General features: G+C 36.6%; 1 protein-coding gene across 9 annotated transcripts in view; it reads right to left on the bottom strand.

The window, feature by feature from the left end:
• The window catches only part of CCDC171 (coiled-coil domain containing 171), a 158,856-nt gene that overhangs the window by 81,737 nt on the left and 59,833 nt on the right, over positions 1-17,286 (bottom strand). For 6 of the 9 annotated variants that reach the window (XM_076362130.1, XM_076362136.1, XM_076362131.1 and 3 more), the window contains exons 14-18: positions 15,033-15,200; positions 12,911-13,099; positions 6,303-6,807; positions 5,445-5,561; positions 321-547 (exon numbers count right to left, since the gene is read on the bottom strand). In XM_076362130.1, coding sequence (XP_076218245.1) covers positions 321-547; positions 5,445-5,561; positions 6,303-6,807; positions 12,911-13,099; positions 15,033-15,200 — 1,206 coding nt within the window. The remainder of the gene's footprint in view (positions 1-320; positions 548-5,444; positions 5,562-6,302; positions 6,808-12,910; positions 13,100-15,032; positions 15,201-17,286) is intronic. The other 3 variants (XM_076362134.1, XM_076362135.1, XM_076362138.1) reach the window with 3 other exon arrangements.

Raw genomic sequence — 17,286 nt, 5'->3', positions numbered from 1 at the left:
CACCTTAACATTTAGTTAAAGCCAAAAGCAAGTTTGTTCTTATAAAGCAAATACAATTTTGATAGAACTTTAAAAAAATCTTTTCCTTGATACATCAAATATCTTCTTAAATTCTTAGACAATAAAAGAAAAGATCTATTCACACCCTAACACTTTTGGGCATTGCAAATCAACTTCTAATTCTCTATATAGTTGACTTCAATGTAATGGACTCATAAGCAATCTCAAACAAAATTAATGGTACTATCAAGAGAGCTTCACCATAACACTCATGCTGTGAACCTACTGTTTACATGAAGTAGCACTATAAATATGCATACCATAATGGGCAGTCTGTCACACAGTCCAGCTTCCAGGGCCTGGGTATTTATTTTATGAAGTCCATGAGCCAGTCTCTGTACCAAGGAGTCTTTCTCCAGATAAGTAATGCTCCTGCTGCTGTCTAGGGGAACAGACTCCATTATTACATTCAGCTTGTCCATAAGTTTTGAAAAGGAGTTCCTGGCTGCACTTACAAGTAAGTGTCCAGAAAGCCAGGGCTTTGTATCTTTAAGAAACAACAACAACAAAGAAACATCAAATAGGTTATTAGTTTCCTTCTTTTCAGTGGAAAAAAGCAACAAAACCAAATAGTTTCTTTAAAATACTCAGTAAGAAATTTCCATTAAAGAGTGGAAGATTGAGCTCACAGAAATATCTCAGAGAGACTCTGGGACAAATTCTGTATTTAACAATGAACACTCTACTCCTATGAATCTTTGGATGGAAAGGTAGGATAGGATTCTAAAGAATAAGATTTGTTTGTCAAAGAATAATTTTCCAGTTGTTTTTATGTTCTCCTCCAATACTATACTTTCTTAAGTCTTTCTTGGGTGTTCTAATTTTGTAATTCAGAAAACATGTAAGATGGATGCAAGCAAATGCAAGCCAGGTCAAGTATGTCAGATGTGATAGCACATGGTAAATCACTTTATCGTAATATTTACAATGCAAATTTGTGAGGGTTTCCTGACTCCTCTTCCCTCCCCTCTATAGATGTCTAAATCATTTGCTGTTCAAAATTAGTGAGGCTTGGTACCTTAATGCCATACTATTTATATTCTGAGACAAGAGAATATAATTTACCTTATTCCAAGGCAATTAAAATTTTACAGCTACAATTACTTATTTCCCCACAGGATTTTGGTAATCATCCTTCTCATATAATGGACTTAAGGCCCCAGCACACCCAACATGTCCTGCTTACTGCTAGATTCGTCAGGTCTGTAATTAATAATTGTGTTTAATGTTGATAAATAAAATTGTCAGTGCTCCTTCCACTAATTGGTATTCCAGATAACAGTTAATAGGTTTATTTATGCCTTAATAAAAGTCTTGTAATTTAGTTTTCCCTCTGCTAGGCAGGTCTTAATCTGTCATTACGTGTCTTATGATACTATCAGTGTAAGATGACAAGCATGGAAGAGCTTATTTACATTCAGTAGTACAGCAGATCTCCTGTTGCTGCAGTGAATTAAAATATTTACTTAAGAGTATAAACAGAAAAAAATAACCATAGCTTTTTTAAGTTAAAAAAATTCTCTTTATATATTGTGCAGATAAAACCAAAGGTTCAAAGCAAATGAAACATGATTATTGGTATTTTTAGATTACAATTCTCATCATAGACAATTTATCATTTACACATATGAGATGAAATTTATCTGTAAGCAAACAAAAAAAAAGCACATAATAAAGCCAAATACTCTTTTTTCAGAGCCATTCTCCTGCTTGGTTTCAAAATACCACCATTCCAATTATTCCAGTGCTTAACTAGAGTACCATTTTTGAGTATATGCTCTCCATAGCCCCAGATAGTAGTAAATCTGTTTTTCTTCATGTCTAAAATAGCACTCTTTCTATTCATCTTTAAAGCCAAAAATCTTATCCAGCATTTTTTTCTTGCACTTCAACTAACAAAACATTCTTTGAAATTAAAAAAACCAAACAAACAAAAAACCACCAAACTATTCTCATACCCAGAAGAAACTGCTATTGTAATGCTCTGTCAACTTTGGCCAAGGCTCCTCTCTTTTCCTTATGTTGGTTCTCTATTAGTGATCACATAAAAGATAAGCTACCTTTACCATTTTAACTCTTTCTCACAGATTATCCTGTCCTACCTGTCGTTCAGTTTCAAAGACCATCTCTTTTCTCCAGTCATGATGCATTCGTTAGTTTGAATGTTTAGTTAAATTAACCTATAATTAAAACTAGAACATTTGTATTGCCTTCCATGTAAGATGACACAAAACCTTCTAAAAAACTCTCCTTTGACTTTTGGTAAATATCAAAATAAGGATACTCTCAATGAGCTACTGTTCCTTCATTTTTCCTGGTATTTCCACCTGGTATCTCATTTTACATGAGATTGTTTGCCTGCCAGAAAACACAGTATTTCTCCATATGTGCAGTACCTAGGATGGCAGCCCCTTTCCCTATGTCTAGAATCCCCAGTTTAACTGTATTAAAAATAAATTAATAATAATAGTTCATGCAATTGTGTTGTAGCATTCTGAAACGATCATTCCACTTCATAACCAGGATTCCTGTTATTCAGTACAGTTCAGCATCCACAACTTAAGGCACTTTCTTGGGATGGGGAATAAAAAAGGCAAATCATCATATCTCTGTTTATTTTTTTTTTATGAAGAGCAGTTTGGAGGAAATACACAGAAACACGTTGATGCAAGTTACTGACTGCTTTGAAAGACGAAATGAGAATATAATACAATTCCACAAGGAACTGTATCTATAACCATTGGCAAGAGAATATACATTGTAAGTATATACATTTTAAGTACCTGCCCACGAAGGATCAAGGAATTACAACAAAAGCATTAAATGATGTACATTGTGATGTGTATAAGAAATTATTAACACAAATACAGGTATATCACAGAGCAATTAATTCTTACATTAAACAAACGAAGAAAAAGACAATGAAAAGTGACAAATCTTACTTCACTGACAGATGAAGACAGAATTCTTGTTTACTCTGTTTTGGTGAAATAGAACAGTCAGCAGGATAAACTTAGCAGTACTACACAAGACTAAAGTTTTCATGCTAAGCTTCCAAAGCTTTGTGTATGTAACAGTGGAGCATATTTGTATTCAAAAAGCTTGACCTTTACTTTCTCTGGTTTATCACAGTAGAGATTCTGTTCAAACCAACCTACAAAACTAACCTTACAAAAAACTAAATCAAATCAAAACAAAAACCCCCCAAACACTTCAATGAACTTGTATTCAGATTGAAGCTAAGAGATCATTCCAAGACATGCTGGAATGAGAAAGAAACTAATGAACAGTGTGAAGGGAAATGATCATGAATGTCAAACCAAAACCACTTTTTTAAAAGTTAACAGCTCAAGATGTGTCTCAAATCACCAAAGTGCACAAGCCCAAAAGTTCCAGTGTTATCTGAGTGATCTGGATTTGGTTTCTTTCAACTGCCTCAAATAGTTCCTCAGAATCTAGCCATCTTTAAAAGTAATTTTTAAGACACCGAACCATTCCATATTGTAGATCTGTATAGCACCTTCTTATGCCTACTCTCTCCTGTGATGTGCAGTCTAATCTGGAACTGCCATTATTTCAAGATCTGAAGAGAGCAGATGCCTTTTATTTACGTTAAAAAAACCAGTTCAAAATCACTTAAGTCAGTTTGAAGGTTTAAATCCTATTTGAAATAAGACTTACAGAACATAAAATCATTTCCTAAGTATGCAAGCTTTCTTTCAAATATATTCCTTCAGAGCCTTATCACTTTGATACTTCTGGAAACGTCATGTCCAACTTTAAATTATTTATTACTATTTTTTGAACCAAAGGTTCTTGGGAGACTTGATCTCATGAGCAACAGAATTCCAAGTAATACATGAGCAGTTAGATCTTGAGGTTCTGTGAAAATGACTTACAATAGAGATAAGCTATGAAAGCATCACCAGACTGACTGTGGCCAAAACATTCTCAGCATGGCTCTTCCTAATTCTCAAAATCAAAATTGTGTTGAGTGCAGAGATATCAAGTAAACAGAGTGCACCAGAATTCTCATGTACTTCAATACCAGCAAAATATCATGAGGTTTAGGGTATTCTAACTAGTCACTTCAGCACATCAATGCTGCTGTTAAGTTTCTCTTGACTCCTTTTCAATTTGCTGTTCTTGCTCAGCACTGTATACACAGGAACACTTGCAGTATAAACCCCGTAAATATTCTGAAACACAGTTCAAACTTTGTTTTGTAAGGATGTAAATTTAAGTTACTGAAAACAGGATGATCAAAGAAGAGAGCACCTGAAACTGAATCAAAACACTTTTGATTCAATGACTGACTTTTGGCACCAGTTTACTGTTCAGGCTTCTGGGAAATATATCACCTTCCCTCTGTCCTGCTATTTCCTTTTATTTATATAAATTATCCTTCCTTTAATATCCTTCATTCTGTGACAGAATTATTGGGACTTTGAAACTACCAGCTGCCAAAGAACTAAGGATGACACCAATGCAGAGGATACAAGTGAGATCTTGTATCAGTCCTTGCTGCGAAGAAATTAAGGAAGACAGTTAACAGCTGGGAATCAAGAGGTGATATTTCCAGAGATTGGCACTAAAATTTTCCATAGGCATAGTAGAATTCTATACGAGGAGAGACTGAGAAAATTAGGGAATCTAGACGCAAATCTAATTAAGCATATACTTAAAAAGGGAACAAAATAAGGACTGCTATACATTGTGTAATTTGAGAGCATTGTATTTCTCTCTCAAAAACCACAAGATACAAGTAAACCAGATGAAAATAGTATCCATCAAATTCAATTGTTTTCCAGATGCCAGCAATTTGGAAATTCTAGATTCATATCATATAAAATACAGTAGGAAGTTATTTCCTTTCAGTCAGCAGCGTTAACATCCCAGGTTGAATATGTGCCTGTTTTAGGGCCTGCACTTAAGAAATACACAGATCAAATAGACAGAAATGACGTAGATTTTCTCTATGGAAAAAAATTAGGTTGAGCTTCAGTAAAATACTTTTCGAATACTGTAACAGTGGAACAAGATAACTAAGCAGCTTGTAAATATTACTTCATTGGAAGCTTTTAAGAACAGGTTAGCCAAATATCTATTGGTGTGGTGTAGATATTTTTTCTATCTCACAACAAAGCTGGCAAAACTGTTTATATGCTTTCTAGAAGCACTCTCCAGCTTTCTGTTTCCATGACTCTACATACCGAAATGAAGTATCATATCACCAATTAAAGGAAATTAATCTGTTCCAACAATACAGCTCTGCAGAGATTTGATCCAGAATAGTTTAGATAAAATCCTAAAAATGGAAATTATGTAACCACCCTATTATTTTTTTTTAATCTTCTACTACAAGAATATACTTTTAAAATTACCTGTTTTGTTAACAACATCCTGTAATTCAGTGACAGAACTGATTATTGCAGCAAGGAGGTTAGAACTAGTAAACCAGCTGAGGGCTTCAACACAGTGAATTTGTTCCTCTTCATGACCTGTGAAACAGAATTGTAGCTAGCAATAAAACTGAATAACTTAGATAAGGCACACTACTATCTCCAGCTCTTTCAGAAATTGACCAAAACTAAGTATATAAGCCACAAACTAATTCTTCTTTCAGGACAATTTAGATTGCATTAAATAGGCTTCCAGAACTACTGAAACAGAAAAGTGGATGGATCTTCTAGTTTGGGAAACATTTTTGATACCATTTATCCTTGTAGGGGAAAGCATGAGCTGGTCTGGTAACAGAAAGGGACAGGAAGACTACGTAATCTCTAAAGATAAATTTAGAAATCCTATACGAATATTTTACCTGAACCAGAAAGCAATTTTTTGCATTTTTAGTAGGAAATAAACACTAAAAGTCATTAATAAAAGAAGAGGAAATGTGTTTTCAAAAAGTATGTTGATGGTCAATCATTGAGGAACATTACAAGATATTTCCCACAGAGAAGATGTGGTAGCACCTAGTTCTGAAATCCGTAGTACGAATGTCAAGAATAGTTCACGTGTGTAGTTATAACTTTTCTTTCAATGCTTAACAGACTAAGCATTTCTTTTTAGGGGAAATTACATTTGTCAAGAAATCCAGAAATCACAAATCCAGAAATTACATTTGTCAAAATGTCACTAAATTTGTCTTTACACTCTATTAATAACAACATTACTATTTGTTATTCACTAACCATATAATTTGACATAACACTTATCAAAGAAGAAACCAATTAGCTTACTTGACAGATTACGCTTGCCTTTGGAGTCTCCTATACAAACTAGAATTCCAATGCCTTCTTTGAGGCCATTTACCCAGGAGAAGAGGGAACTAGAAGATTGGGCTAAAACTTTAAGCCTGTTAGCTGCCAAAACTGCAATCACACCTCTTCGGAATACACGAATCAGGCCTTCAAATTTTCTTTTCTTCAGTTTTGCTTCATCTTGATTCTTTTCCTCTACATCAGAGAGAGCATGAACTAGGGTCCTAATCTCCTGGTTCACTAATTCATAAATGTTGACCTGATCCTGGAGAAGGTCTCTTTGTGAAGACATAGCACACAATCGGCCACAGAGAGGATACAGGGCACCTGCCAATAGCGCACAGGCTGCCAGGAGAGAGGAATGTTCCTTCTGAACCTGCGTCAACATATTTTTCACAGAAACATTTTCAAGGGCCAATTCCTCCTGTCTTTTTTCAAGGACATAATTTTTTTCCTTGTTTTTCTCTGCTGTTTCTTGGTATTCCTGGGAGAAGGGGAAAAAACAAACAAAACCAGAAGAAATATTAACTAGAAGGTATTTTTTAAAATAACAAAATCATTTCTACCTAGACAAAAGCTAGAAGAAAATTATTTTTTTTTTTTTGTCAGATTCAAATAACACATTAAAGGAACAAAAATTATTAGTAATGACTGTCAAAGTATCTCTCCTAGCAAACAGTTACAGAACCAGATATATGAAAACAAATCAATAGTACGAGGAAAATTTGCACAATCTTCAACTACAAATGGACTCCAGATATCTGACAATAATCTACTAGTACTGCAGTAGCCCACAGAAGGTCCAAGAGTACCTGGTTGTCCACAATACAGTTTTATGAGTTGGCTTAACAATAAGCAATTACATGCTCCAACTTCAGAAAGAAATTGCTCTTCAAAGCAGAAAGGAAAGTTAATGTAGGAAAGAGGAAAAAAAGAAGAAAAACTCTGGAAGATAAACCTAGACAGATTGGCAGCAGCTGGGAAAGGGGAAGTAAAGGTGATCTCTTAATTACTTTGCAATCAACCCCCTACTTATATATTCACAGATTAATTAGGTCTCATACAGAATTGACTTTTCAAAAGAACAGTGTGATACAGATATTTTTATTTTGACTAGTGCCATTACAGATTTTTTTCAACTTGCAGAACATTTTTTCTTTTCCTCTCTATGCCCTGAAATAGGGAACAAGGGAGATTTAAAACAGTAAACCCGTGTAGCAAAATGAAGACACTAACAAGCCAGGGAATGCCGGGACTAAGGTTAGACCATGCAGACTGGTTGCTTTTGATAACATGCAGTTCTTGTACACGAATCAAGACACTATGCTGGGACTACAGAGACTTAGACTGGCTTCTTGATGCATGAGAGTCCACTGTGATTGGAACAACCACTTGAGGCTACATTTGAACAGGTCCCAATGGTATAAGGAGATAATACATTTTAGGCACTGTTCACAAAGAACCCACAAGCTCAAGTTAAATGCTTTATGCTCCAGTTACAATACATGGACACAAAAAGGTAAACATGAATGGAATGACAAGTCTGTATGATGAAGAACAGAGAGGATTGTGCTAAGCTTCAGCTACCTCTCCTAGAGCTGTAAGCAATTTTGTTGAAAATGAGGTGAGGTTATTCCTGTTAGCAGTGGCCAAAAGAGAAGTAAAATGGTGTCATCCAGCCACACTCCCATGTGTTCTATTTGGTACAGGTCCCAAGCAAGTGGTGAGGGGTGCACCCTAGTTTCTTCTCCCTCCTCCATCCTGCAAGCACAACAGGGAAAAAAAAAAAATGCATAGCTATCCCTAGAATGGAAATAAAAGATCCCACGCTTCTATACAGATGTACCCTAGTCAGTTCAGAATGTCTTTGACCAAATAAATATTTTATTATTTTTTTGGAAGAGGAAGATTTTGTAGTGTTATTAAAATACTTTCAGTGATACAAAAATAGAGTAGGTAGCTAAAAGATTTAATTACAAAATGCAATTTACAGGCCTCATATGTCACTTTACTACTCTAAAATTAAGTATGAACATGTACAATATTTCAGTGCTACTGCATTATTTACAGTGTTTGATTTTTATAGAAAAAAAACCTGATAGCATGACTGGAAGGAACTGAAAGGTAAGCTGAATTTAGAAAACAACTTATGGTTTCTGGCCATCACAGGTGAAAGGCCAATATCTGAGTAAACAAAGTGTGATCCCTACAGGGCTGTTGGGTAGCAGTACTAACATTCCATGCTCTAGCTAATTAAAGCTTATTTTTTAAAAAAGCTTAGTGTTTTTATACGCTTATGGTTATATGGTAATATGCAAAAGTAAACAAGACAATCTCTGACTACAGAAATGTAGAAGTTTTGTAAGAAAATACACCTTCCTGTTTTTACCAGCTAATAATTGCTTTTGTCTTACTCCACACTGTTTCTAGTGTTTTCTTCAAAGCTTAAAAGCACAGTTTTTGAAAGGGTCACAGAATTCTCTTCCTAAACATTGGCAAGCCAGCTTCCTTCCGTGTTTGAGCTTTGAGGGACACCTCACTCGGTTGCAGAGCTTGGTGGATTCCAAGAATCCTTAACAAAAAGAGTCAGGTGCTACTAGCAACACTATTTTATCCTACTTCTTACCCTTTATTCTGGCATGAAAACAGAACTGGAAACTAGAAATATGACGACACTGACTTCAAAAGGTTTTTCTGTATTTCAGCTGTTTTATTTTTCTAAATATATACATCTATACATCTAAATAAACAACAGCAACCCACTGTCCTCCATTTCTTTCCTGTGTTTTAAGTCCATGGGCCAGACATGTCCATTGAAGAGATACAGTGGGTCAGGAACAGTATAGTTATGCGTACTTCTCCTCCTTTTGCAGTGATTGCACTGACTTTTGATACAATTGCAAGATACCACAGACTTTAGCTAATTCACCTGCCTTGCTATAAAAGCAAGACCTTCAAACAACAACAAAAAAGCCAATAAAAGACATTTTTTTCTCCCTAGAGGAATTTTTCCCTTTCCTATTTAGCAAACCTTTTATTTTTCTGTTGAAATTAACATTTTTTAAGTAGTTACAGGACTTTTCTCTTACAATATGTTTTTGCATATCAGAACAAAACCCTTCTATTTTAAGTGGTTGCCACAAAAAATGGGGACAGATTAATAAACGTCTACATAATAAACAAAAAACTGATAGTTAAAATTCAGAGGACATTTCCTATGAGACTGTGCAGAGTCTGAATAAATAATTTTTGTGAGGCTAAGGAACAGGCATAGTAACATTTTCAAAATGGCACACTATCAAATCAAGAGGACTGCACTCCTGCTACAAAAGGCAAGGAAAAAGGATATGCATTTTAAGCTCCACTGACTCTCCAAACATGGAGACCACGGACAAAGAACAGCAGTATCTACAGAGTGCCTTGTTTATTGCTGATCTGTGATAAGGCCACTCTGGGAATTTCTGCCCTACAGAAAAACAGTGAAACTGCTTTCTGATTACACCACCCATCTGACCTACAGTAACAGCTGTGAAGTAGTAGCTATTAACATCCATAGATCCTATCTTGGAGTCAGGGACCCTGAACAGTACTGGCTGGGGACAGAAGCAGTGGCAGGTGTCATTGCTACTAAAACCTCCAGATTTTGCAATGTTACATTTTAATGACAGGGAGACCATTCTGAAAAACCCTAACTCTCTACTGCAGTTCTAAGAAACCAAAACAATGATTTCCAAGATACATTACTCATATTGCTGCGCAGTTAGAGCTCTCAGTTAACTCCTGAGAGTCTGAATTGACAGTCTTCAGTTTGCCTTCGCACATGTACCAACAACTGGAAAAATTAAAGAAGTCTCAACCCAGGAGTTCTGAGAGAAAATGTCTAGAAGGCAGCACGGAACACTGGCTGGAGACAAAGTTACAAACAGAAGGATGCATCCTATGACGTAGTTCCTTTCCAGAAAGGAACTAACACCTACACAAGATTAGTTCATTAAACTGCTTGTAATTAACACTCAGATCTTTGGATGGAAAATACAACAAATTGCTACAGTTTCCTTGTAGTGCTAGAATAAATGTACTAGAGTGATGAGACCCACAGTTCTACAACAAAATGCAGAATACTGGCAAATTATATTCCACTTACACTGATGATATGTTTCCTATAAAATTTAATTAATAAAGCCTGTTAAAATAATTAATTTGAAATATTGCATTCTGTATCTTTATGTAAACCCTGGCACTCAGTAATATCTAAAAGACCCTTTGAAGACATTCCATAACTTGTGGCACATTTTACCTTGTTTCCTATGGAAATAAGGCTACAACATTAGCCTGTCTGCACACCTCTGATTCAACAGAGCAGTGATCTTGCAGACAAATATGGCTAACAGGCTCAAAATGCAATATGTAAGAGACAGTCAAGTTTTATGAAAAACAAGCAATCAGGATTAGGACAGTCCTGATAGCAGACATCCATGGACTCTATGGATCCCAGAAAGGGAAAGGCTTAATGCAGAAGAAATTAGACTGTCTTCTTCCCAGATTGACACTGAATGTTAAGGAAGGCAAACTGAAACATGGGATGGAAAAAAGATGAGACAAAGTTTTGTTGAATCATCTAAGTGTATACAGACATTGCGCTGCCCAGATTACAACACTACCAGCTTGTACTCCAACACTACACAACCTATGTTAGAAAACATGCCCAGATGTTTCTAAGGGAAGGCATTTCCCTTTTAGAAACCCAGTAGTCCTGTACAGCAAGTTGACAGATAAAAGTCTTTTCCAGAAGACATGCCTAAAGCATGCTCCACAAGAGAGAGCCATGTTTTCAGTACGTGCTCTGCTTGCTGCCTACACAATTCAGCTGAGAAGACTGGCAGGTTCAGCAACATCCCGAAGAATGGCACAGTACTGCACAGCACCAATTCTCCACAATACGCTAGAGTTCTGAAAGAGATGACCCAGACCTTTCTTTTGTGCAGCATCCATAGGAGGCAGAAATCTGAATTGCTTAACTCCACTGTTTCTTTAGCAAGGAAAAGTCATTTTTAGAATTAAAATTAAGCTTCCTCATTTCATCATTCTTTTTGTTGGCAACGATTTCAAAAGATGAAACTACAGGATGCTGGGGGAACTTAATATAAGTCTGGATGCCACTTATTCCACTCATAGGGATGTTTTCAGCATTGCCAATATCCACAGTGAAATGTAAATATCAAGCAAAAAATATATACAAGATTTTAACTCATTCCCAAGAAATTACCATAAATTGCTCTATCTAAAGTATACTTCATAAATACATTTTTCAGAGTGCAAAGACTTCCAAGCCCAAAATCTGAGTCAAATACAGCATTTTTCTGATGACATAAGTTTCAGATGGCAGTCACAACTAACAAGGCATATCTTATTTTGTATATTTCATAACACTTTGTCCTGGTTTCGGCTGGGATAGAGTTAATTTCCTTTCTAGTAGCTGGTGCAGTGCTGTGTTTTGGATTTAGGGTGAGAACAATGTTGATAACGCACCCATGTTTTAGTTGTTGCTAGGTAATTCTTACACTAACCAAGGACTTTTTAGTTTTCCATGCTCTACCAACTGAGAAGGCTGGAGGTGCACAAGAAGCTGGGAGGGGGCACAGCCAGGACAGCGGACCCAAACTGGCCAAAGGGACATTCCATACCATGTGACGTCATGCTCAGTACATAAACTGGGGAAAGCTGGCCCGGGGGGGCCGCTGCTCGGGGACTGGCTGGGCATCGGTCAGCCGGTGGTGAGCAACTGTACTGTGCATCACTTGCTTTGTGTATTTTTATTATCATATTATTATCATTTTATTTCAATTATTAAACTGTTCTTATCTCAACCCACAAGTTTTTCTCACTTGTGCTCTTCCAATTCTCTCCCCCATCCCACCGGGTGGGGGGAGTGAGCGAGCGGCTGCTTGGTGCTCAGTTGCCGACTGAGGTTAAACAACGACACACTTTTAACTGAAACATGTAAAAGAATGTGACCTGAAAGACAATGGATTGTGGTTGTAGAATAACAGTGAAAATTTTAGATTGCAAATAACTTTTCTAACAATCAGTGATGACAGTTTTACAGTTTTGAACCATTGCTCACTATAGTATCTGTATAACAAAGTCCTTTAATACTGTTGAAATCTACCACGGTAACTGCTATTTGGTTCTTAGGGTCAGAATGTATATACCTAAATTTATCCCCAGATGACACCACATTACTTTTACTCTACAGAGTCTCTGCAAAGCATGACACTGAAAAAGTAACTGCTGCCCTATATAATTCTTAAAATAAGCAATTTCAATCTTACAGCTTTAACTTTCTCAAAAAAAAATCACTAGCAAGTGCTAGACCAAATTAAGCAATTCATTTCTGGAACGTTTTAACAAAGTCATTTATTTCTTATTATAAATGAAGTTAATACTAGCACAATGTTGGGGTTTTTTTTATTTTAAAGATATACTAAAATTCCCAAACAACCTTAAATTGGTTAGGAGCTTAAACTACTGAAATAATCCATTAAATATTTACAAGAATAAAAAATCAGAAGTTCACAGCACCATACCTGTGCCCTTGCATGAACTTCCCCAAGGAGACCTGAGTACTGCTGTTCCAGATACTTTTTTTGTTTCTGCCAACAGCTTTCCTGTGCTTTCATCTGTTCAGCCATTTTGCTAAAAGCATCTTCCTGGCTTCGTTGAAGCTCCTTCACAGTACTGGACTTGTTCTTACAAACATATTCTAGGTGAGATATCTGTGTGACAAGCATTTAAAAAGAAATTCTTTTACTTCTCAAAACACGTTTCTACTTTAATTGTACATATTAATTTAAACACAGACTATTCCAACATAATATCTAAATTGTAATTTCTTCAACATATTTATTAAAACTAAGTAAAAGCCTTTCACGACAAATTACCTACTTGAATTTTGGAACAAAACTAAGACATACTTTGGAATAACGAATCTTCCTTGGTTTCAGTTTTGCCATCCTTATACCACTTTGCAGATATCTGTTGCCTTCTTTGTTGCAAACCTGAACTGGACACTTCCCATATTTTTTTGAAACAAGTACATTAAATCTTGTGCTGCTAAATTAATAATCTGAGTATACTAGTCCTTTAGCAGTTTGCAAGGATTGCAAGTAATAATGAAAAAACAGCCCTTAATTTTATTTTTTGTTTTATTGGAAAGCCAAGACATTCCATATGTTATTAAGTATTAAAATAATCTCAGGAAATTTTAGCGTACAGAATGTTTTTCTCACAAGTAGCTCATTAGTTTATGATGTGTTTTCAACAAGCATGAAGGGATTCACTCTGTGGTTTAACTTTGCAGCTCCCATGCAAACTAAATGGAGTAATGAATCAAGATAACAATGACGTCTAAACACACATGCCTACACTTTGTTACTAGAGAATATCAGCAAGATACCTCCCAAATAGATCACACAAAACTGCAGAAAAATTTTGTTCTCAGAAAGCAGGTAGAACACAGGTAACAACAGTGCTGCAAATCCCTGAAAAGCTGGTAAGTACATGAAAAGAACCCTAGAGACCTCACAATCAATCTCAATAACAATACTAAATTAAAAAGCAAGAAACAGTAAGACACAACCCCCCCAAACACTGCCAACAATGTTCACTCCCTTCCCTTCCATTCCCTTTCCTCCTTTACTTCAAAAGGAAAATAGAAATGTACACCCAATCTGCATAATCCAGAATTTATTTTATACTATCCCACTTTATTCCATTGACTGCTGGGTTATTTACTAAATGATGGGCAGAGTCAAAATGATTCACTGTAACCAGCCCTGTCCCTTACTCAGGCCAGAAGAGTGGTCACAATTCCAGCAGATGAGAAACATCTGAAAGAGCTTTTACCTTCCTATGCCTCAAGAACAAAATGTCAGGGCAGCCAAGATACGGAGTTGCTCTACTAGACTGTAGGACTGGCCTGATCAATGGAGCCAGAACATGAACTGAAATTCTCAAGAGTGGCATATGTTAGCCTGTGGAGCCAGTGTAAGTTATTTAAAAAGAGGTCTTTTCCTTCCTAAAAACACAGGGATTTCTGGGGAGAAAGGCCACGTAAGATTATTCATATTAAAATCATGCATAAAAGTACAGCTTCTCCCTTAAACAAATATTGACATGTTTTACAAAAATAGGTATTTTCTATTGTATTTCTGAATACAAATTTCATAATCCAAAAGTTACAATTAAACCAAAAAAAACACACTGGCATTTTTTCAGATAGTACCTCTGAATCATAAACATATAATTTAAAGATTATGTTCCTAGAGTAAGTGCATTTTGTTTCTGTTTTATGCTAAAATAAAGACTTGCTTTATTAGTGTAAATGACTACGTCCTTTGAATTGCTTCATCAGTAAGATTAATTTATTTTCTTTTAATTAGGTCCCTGTGGCTAATATTGGCTAGTACTATTAGCATGTCCTGCACAGAAAGTGGAGCTTAGAGACTTCATACAGACTTCAGTCACATTTACATGCCCACAGCAATGGCATCAAACTGAGTTGTAGACAAGCCATAATTAATGGTATTGAATTATTAACGTCCAAATTCTTTTTGAAATAAGATGAATGTCAGTCCTTTTTAATGATACTGTGATGTGGACAAATGTCACTGAATTTAATAGAGGTAGCTGGTGCCTAAGGACACTTACCTTCTCATTAGCCCTGCTGAGGTCTAAGATCAGGGCATCAACATTCTCCTGTAAGACTGCACAAAGCTCAGACCAAGAGAATCTATCTAGGATGCCTTCTGGTTGTTTTATAAGCACACAGCCTGCTACCAAACGCTGGTATAAGCTATGGAGGAAGGTTAGCTTCTCCTGAGACAAAAAGAAAAATTAACTGTTGTATCTGAACAGTGTTAGAATCCAAAGAGATGCATCATATGTGCAGTAATGTGAGCTGCACACAGCTGAAAAAACCCACAAAGCTCATGCTCAAACCTTTTCAAAAGCAGTATTATTAATATTTGCAGTCATACATATTAAAGCCAGAGTAAGAAAACAGTTTTTACATAATTTGTCTAATTAGGCATAGTACATAAATAAAGCCCAATCCTGTGGTGGTCACAACCATGACCTGATACAGGTAAAAATTTCCATGCTATCAGTAGATGCAATTTAATCATTCATGTTAACACTTTCAGGTACATTCAAATTATACCCACTTCCAATATCTGCATAGCACGCAGAAAATTATCTGACTGGTTTGGCAGTACAACACAGTTTATACAACTATCACTTTAGAGTCTTCTAAAAATTGTTTTTGCATAGATTATGTATGACCGAGATGCGGAACTATGGTTTTTCTGAGCCCTTTCCATTATACTTAGGTGCATTTTCTCAAAATTATTTCATGGTATTTTAGGCAATAAAAAAAATTGTAGTTTAGTTTAACTTTGTTTCTAGCAGATTTCCTAATTCCCCAAGGAAAATCCAGTGTGCCACCATCATTACATTTTTGCTTGAGCTGTGATAAACCAAGGATGATAATTATCCATTTGGCATGAAAAAAAGGGATCCCAAGACCCAAAATCAATTCACACATATTGAATGCAACCACAGTGTTGTAGACATGCTGACTTTACAATATAGCCAGGCTTCTAGTTTCCTTCACTTTAATCATTATCTGATGTGTATAACAATTCCAGCTGCTTCATGTGGACACTATTTAAATACCAGGCTGCAAAAGAGGTGGAAAGAATGTTTCCTTTTTACTCAGTTGGCATCCATGTCCAAATTTGTGGAGGTAATGAGCTCAATATGCATGAGAACTATGATAAAGAGTATCATTGCTATTGCTAGTACAGAACTGCTTTATTGGGGGGGGGGAAAAGCAACAAAATTAACATCTGTAAACAAATATAAGGAGAGAGATAATAGTTCTGAAGTAAGACTTTGTGAAGTAATTCCCATATATAGCACACCACAATGAGCTAACAGGTCACAAATACGGGTTTCTAGGTTTTGTGGCACACAGGCAAAACTATCTCAATTCCACATTTGCTATCTATCAATTGCCATGTGAATTAGTAATTAACAACACATGACGATGATACTATCGTTATGTTCCAATTGTAAAACATTTTTGTTAACTTTCAATTTGAAAGAAAGAAGTAATTGTTCGTCAGGCGTAGCTCTTTAAATAAACTCAGTTGTTCAAAAATTCAAAATACTGGAAGGGTTAAGCTATTAGTTCTGAGAGAGAAGGATCTGGAGAAGGATCACAGGTCAGCAGGAGAGCACCTGATGAGCAGCACAAAGGAATTCCAGCTACTCCGGCCAGTAAGACAGCTTCATCGGGGGCCCAACTTAAATGCCTCTATGCAAAAGCATGTAGCAAGAGGAGTTAGAGATGTGCGCACGCCTGCAGGGCTATGATCTTATTGGCATCACAGAGACATGCTGGGATGGCTCCTATGACTGAAGTGTTGGGATGGAGGGATACAGGGTCTTTAGGAAGGACAGGCAGGGGAGATGAGGAGGGGGTGTCGCCCTCTATGTCAATGACCAGCTGGAGTGCATGGAGCTCTGCCTGGGGATGGATGAGGAGCCAACCAAGAACTTGTGGGTCAGGATTAAAGGGAAGGCAGGGACACGTGAAATTACAGTGGGGATCTGCTACAGGCCACCTGATCAGGAAGACCGAGCGGATGAGGCCCTCTATAGACAGATAGGAGCAGCCTCACACTCACAAGCCCTGGTCCTCATGGGGGACTTCAACCACCCCAACATCTGTTGGAGGGACAACACGACAGGGCATAACAATCCAGGAGGTTCCTGGAATACATTGACGATAACTTCCATCTCCAAGTGATAGAGGAGCCAACAAGGAGAGGTGCTATGCTGGACCTTGTTCTCACCAACAAGGAGGGGCTGGTGGGGAATGTGAAGCTCAAGGGCAGCC

This window comes from Aptenodytes patagonicus, chromosome Z, assembly GCF_965638725.1.
Source record: "Aptenodytes patagonicus chromosome Z, bAptPat1.pri.cur, whole genome shotgun sequence".
NCBI lineage: Eukaryota > Metazoa > Chordata > Aves > Sphenisciformes > Spheniscidae > Aptenodytes > Aptenodytes patagonicus.
Note: the sequence above shows the minus strand (reverse complement) of the source record. Positions and strands in the feature narration are given on the sequence as shown.